Here is a 5,902-nt window from a genome sequence, read left to right as displayed (position 1 = left end):
CTCGTATTGTTGTCGGTGAGCTGTCACCCTGTGATTGGTTCATGGGCTGCTCTGGTCAATTTGTCTGTTCTGCCCATACCTTAGTAGGTATAGTACGAAAGACCTTCCAGAAGCATACGGACTGGCTCACTTGGGCGGGAGTATTCCCGCCTTGCTCATTCCTTCATGTGACTACTGAAGTAGCTAACGCCTTGTGCGTGTAGCCTTGCTGTTAGTGCGGGTAGCCTTCCCTGATGGCTTGTATCCGCAGCTGCGGGAACAGGCGGGGTACTTCACCATTGGGAGGCTTTCCCTGCGGGTACAGCTGGCGTACTGCGCGTAAGGTTCTTTGAGCATGGTGGGTCCTGCTGGAGCAGTTGGTCATTGCGCAGACGTCCCTGTTTTAGGTGAGTCTTGCGGGTCCAACTGGGCTCTGCTGGGACCTACCTCTTCAAAGTGTGTCGAGTTAAACGATGCAACTTTGTTAATTTTGATTATATATGTAAGTGACCGCTGACTTTTTGTGGTCAAAATCAATGTTTGATGATTGCACAACCATCATTGTTAGAGCATCATCTGTATACGATTTTTAAGTCATTGTACATTTTATGAAATTATTCATTCCTCATCTAAATCTCTTATTTTTTAAACTTGTGTTGCATTCTCACAATACCGATGCTACGAATAAGGAAATAAATAGAACCGATATACAATATATCACGAGATAATTGATAAACTAACAGAAAACAAGTACCGCATCGTAAATTGCCATCACCGCCGCATCGCGCGGGTTTACCACTAGTATATATATATATAGGGTTGGTATCATTTAAGAACTCCAAAAAAGTTAAGAACTGTTAGGAACTCTAAACGATCAAACATTTTTTTTTATTTTTTTTATATACTAACATTAAGTGTAGTTTTATCATATTTTATATAAAAAATTTTGATTACATATCTTAATCACAAGTTTGCATATGTGTAAAATTTATGTACTACCAAATTTACATAGGTGTAAAATAAAACATAGACATGTATAAAAACTAATTTTCAAAATTGTAATTATAAATATAAATATACAAACTGATGAAACTACACTGAAATAACATTAACATACAAAAAAAAAATTTATAAAAAACGTTAGGTTTCAATGGTTCCTTCAAGTTCTTAAATAATTTTACAGTTCTGTAATGATACTCATATATATATATATATATATATATATATATATATATATATTACTATTTCAACTAGAATACAAAAAGTGACATATAAGGCTAAACAATTAGACGTTTAGACATGAATACCGAGTAACATGTTCCGATGTGCAAGGTTTTTTCCCTACAAATTATTGGTTTGTCGACAATGATATCTATAATTTATCACCACCAACTTATTGATTACCGACGCAAAATAAAATTGAATGTAACGTACTGAAGTTTAGTACATATGTTTAATAAATACAGTTATTTTTATCGAAGAACCATAAGAACCACATAAATACTATCTCGGTAATTGTTGTCGCGCCTTTCAAACACTATGGGTATGTTTGGTAAAACTAGCTGGTAGCTGTGGCTGGAAGCTGGTGGCTGGAAGCTGTAGCTGGTAGCTGTTAGCTGTAGCTTTTTAGAAATATTTAAGTGTTTGGTTGATTAGCTGGAACTTTTAATAAAACTAGCTGGGTGCTCGTGCGGTGCATCCTTCTAATCCGAAACCTATTCTGACTTGACCTCTTTCGACTCAAAACCGCACCAACATGAACCGGACAAAATTAGCCCTTTTTGCATCGACTCGTTCCGACTCTAATTTGGTCTTACACATGACCCGAGCTTGCCTGACTCGACTTGTTGCCGATCCTAACCAATAATCACATAATATGTTATTCTTTTAAAGTTAAGGAAGCATAACAATATGATAATCAAATTAAAGAGAATAAAATGCTCGTTTTTATGATGCAATTTGTTTAAAGAAATATTAACATGTGAAAAAGTTATGGACTTTTAAAAAGTCATGGGAGGTAGTTTGTTTTGAATATGGGTTAAATATGAAATTATTATATAAATTAACAAAAAGTGATGAAGGTTCAAGTACAAAAATTATAAAATTTGAAATGTTAAAAGCTTGTAGTTTTTTCTTAAAAGCTTGTAGCTTAAAGCTTTTAAAAGCTTCTAAAAACTCTTTGCCAAACACACCCTATATACAAATATATATTATACGTTTGTTATAACGCCTTTCATTATTAACATAAATCAGTTCTTATCATTATTAAATGCATCTGTTTAATTTCCCTGGTTGCAAACTTCTCCTTAATCATTTTTTAAGGAATATGTTTTAAGTTACAACTACATAAATTATTTGCATCAAGTAAAGTTCATTGACAATCTTTCACTTTCTTACTTAACCCATGTGTTTTGGTTTACTTTCAAATTTTAAATAGTGATAGAATTATGTTAATTTATTAAGATAACATCCAAATTTATAAATTAGTAATTTATTAATTTTAATACTAAGATCATCTACCACTCTATTCTTTAAGTTGGTGAGACATGCATGATGCATGTACTAGATAAAATAAACCCATTCATAAGAGAGTGAAGATCTTGGCTTGCGGGTGTTGAATGATTGGATCCGTGCTCTCTAAGAGCATCTCCAATGCAGCATATATGTTTTTGTTTCAAACCGTCAACACAACATGCCACATCATATTTTAAACCAACCTACAAAAATCTTTATTTATACTCCAGTGGTTATTATTACTGGTTTGTGTTTCAAACTGTCACCTTATCACCTACTTTTCCCTACATAGTAAATTATTTCATCTTAAAATATTGGTTTGTGTTTTCAATACACTTCAGTTCTGGCACCCACCTCCAATGGTATAAGGCAGATATGTTGAATTTCAAAACAGCTCCACATGGGATTCAAAACACCCCACTGGAGATGCTCTAAAGGCATTGATGTTCATTTGGTTTTATGGTAGTTGTGTTACATGATCGAAGACTGAGTTTGTTGCTCTAGTTCTCGCGATTCTTACAACTTAAGTGAATTATCAAATGATCTCATTCCTATATATAATAATAATAATAATAATAATAATAATAATAATAATAATAATAATAATATTTGAATAAATCTGATGTATCATATTCGAAGTCTCAATCTTTCTTAGATGAGTCAAAGTCTATTATTGATTTATTTGAATCAGATGAGTCAAAGTCGTGTGATGAATAATTTGTGGTTGTGATCAGGGGTCCGAAGACCCAACTTTTATTTATTTTATAAATATATTGCCTAAAATTTTATATCCCATAATGTTAAATAAAACAACATTATATGAGAAAAGATGATAAACCCATTTAAAAACATATTTTAAAGATTTTGAGTAGTATAAATTTAAAGAAAATAAGTAGAGTAGTAAAGTTTGAAGAAAATGTGTTGGTTTTATTGGTATTTAAACATCCATATTTAACAAATCGAAAATAACTTTTTTTTTTTAATTTAAAGGTATTGTTATCGGTTTCCAAAACAAGAAAATTATCAAATATTCCCTAACGACCGTTATACATCTCATGACACTCACATGCACGATTGCACGTCACACGGCGTTTTGGGTGGGCGGTGTTCCACGCCCAAACAATCAAACATGCCACCATGGCTTCTTATCATGCCCAGTTACACCGGTATAACTCATACCCTTATAACAAAGTTTGAAATAATTACGATATAACAAAATGTCAATGTATACAACAAAATGTTACATTATACAAAAGCTGTTTCGCCCTTAACATTAACTATTAAGAGAAAACAATATCATCAAATGATATGTCACCAAAACTTCCATTATTCTTGAAACACTCAAACTCATCTAGCAATATCTCTTTCCAAACCAAAGCAGGGGAAGATTGTGGTGATGAAACCTTGTTGGATAGATCTTCTTGTTTTACAGAGGGGTCAATGTGGTCTTTTGCAATAGTTGAGGGGTTGCTTGGCAAGTTGTTGTGGCTTTTGCAATCAAGGTCAAGTCCTCCAAGGTGAGAAGAAGTAGGTGGATTTGGGCAAGTGTGATGACCAAAATAAATGATGTGGAACATGTTTGATCCATCTTCTAACTTTTGAACCTGTTTTAATGCTTTGCACCCATGACCTTGTTTGTGTGTGCATCTAAAGTAACATCTGTAATCAATCAAATACATTTGTTAAAATACAAACTAACATGACAATAATGATAACAATGGACATTTAATGCATAACTAATTTAAAGTATAAAACTATAAAAACCCTATAAAGGTATAGTTAATTTTATTGTATAATTAATCTTAATGATTACGTATAAGCATATGTCCATACAGTGTTTACACCTGAGGTGGTTTATAAATTATACGTGTATTTTGGTGTATGTTAGTTTGCCATTCAACATGAAAAAAAAGGTTTTGATACACAATTAAGATGTGTTTTTAACTGTCTCTCTTACTCTTTCCCACTAAATGTGATTTTTGACGACGTTTTTAACACCTAAAAACTGAATTTACATTGTGCATGTAAGAATTTGAACCCAGAATCACATTTGTGTTGGTAGGTTGAGAGCAAACACCGTATCACTAAATGCAATTATACTAAATATATATAGATTAATAAAAATGAGAGAAACTTAACCTTGGGAAGTTAGAATTGAGAATCTCCTTTTGCCCATATTTCCTCCATGCATAGCCATCTTCAATGGTGTCACTAACTTCCATTCTTGAATCTATGGTCTTCCTGAAAAACCTTAAATCAATCAACTAAGATCTTGTGTTGAATCAAACAAATTACAAAACACATAAACTAGTTCTACATGTGCAATAAAAGTTTTAAATAATAAAAAATGATGTACACCACCCTAGGTCATCCTTCTAGAGTAAATCGTGTGGTGTCAGGGTTTGATCCCCGTACCTTCACAATAAAAATTTTAACTTTTAAATACCTTCTTTTGTAACATCCTCTCCGTCCCTTAGCCGGTGCCAGTATCTGGTCACCAGAACAAGGAGAACTCACCGGAACCCTACTGAATTCACCGGAATTGGAAGAATTCAACACCAAAAGGCCACCATAGAACGATTGCGATATTTTGGTCACAAGATCACCAACAGAAGCCAACCCATCATCATCAACTTTCTGGCTAAGTAAATTCTGCAGCTTCTTGGCAGAATCTCTGCCTTTGGTTAGGGTTTCCACCAAATCTTTCTTGTTAATGTCCATTTGTAAGATGTACGGACAGTTTAAGATATAGACTGATTAAGGTATTATTATGTTGTAGGTGTGTGATAGATGTTACATAGTTACAAACATTTATATAGGAGGAAAAAAAGGGTGTTACATACGCCATCAATTTAAGTGAATGTGATGCCATCCTAATCACCATTTTAAAAAGATTTTTTTTAGTCTTAATCCAATCCGAACAAATTTGAATTAAATATTGTAGAAAAGTCAATTATGTTTCTTTAAAAGACAAAAATAGGGTTTTTTTTTTCTATAGATGTCATGACAAGGAAAGTTTTGTTGATTATTTGGCATGTTTTGATAAGACTAAGTGCAGTGGAAGAGTTTAGTTAATAAAAAGTATTACACGTTACTGATACGTATATGATAGGGATTAACTATTTTTTTGAACGTTCGTTTGGATTACTAACCTAATTGATTATCTCCATTCCACATTCAAAATGAAATGCACCATAGGTAAGAAAACCCCATGGCACGACCTAGAAGCTGAAATCCTATATTTTTTGTTGCATGTGGGCCTTGAATCCAATACCTCCCCCTTTGGGATTAATTAATAAGCTCTAAAATGGGTGTAACGGTTTAATCAAAAAACAATTATTTTTTAATCATTTTTGTTTTATAAAAATGTGAATGACGTATTTGAATTGGTTGGATTTGTAGTTGGTCC

The 5,902-nt window shown here is 33.0% G+C and overlaps 1 protein-coding gene across 1 annotated transcript; it reads right to left on the bottom strand.

The window, feature by feature from the left end:
• Positions 1 to 3,773: 3,773 nt before the first annotated feature.
• LOC143549671 (putative WRKY transcription factor 70) lies at positions 3,774 to 5,294 on the bottom strand. The gene is made up of 3 exons (XM_077040528.1): positions 4,940 to 5,294; positions 4,633 to 4,734; positions 3,774 to 4,152 (listed from the first exon to the last, which is right to left on the bottom strand). Exons 1-3 carry the CDS (start codon positions 5,212 to 5,214, stop codon positions 3,774 to 3,776), a joined length of 756 nt encoding a protein of 251 aa, XP_076896643.1. The 5' UTR covers positions 5,215 to 5,294.
• Between the last annotated feature and the right edge of the window lie 608 nt (positions 5,295 to 5,902).

Source organism: Bidens hawaiensis, unplaced genomic scaffold (genome assembly GCF_021521415.1).
Source record: "Bidens hawaiensis isolate Kalapana, Puna unplaced genomic scaffold, B.hawaiensis_p1.1 tig00015748_1, whole genome shotgun sequence".
Classification (NCBI taxonomy): Eukaryota; Viridiplantae; Streptophyta; class Magnoliopsida; order Asterales; family Asteraceae; genus Bidens; species Bidens hawaiensis.
The sequence above is the reverse complement of the archived record's forward strand: the minus strand, read 5'-3'. Positions and strand labels throughout refer to the sequence as shown.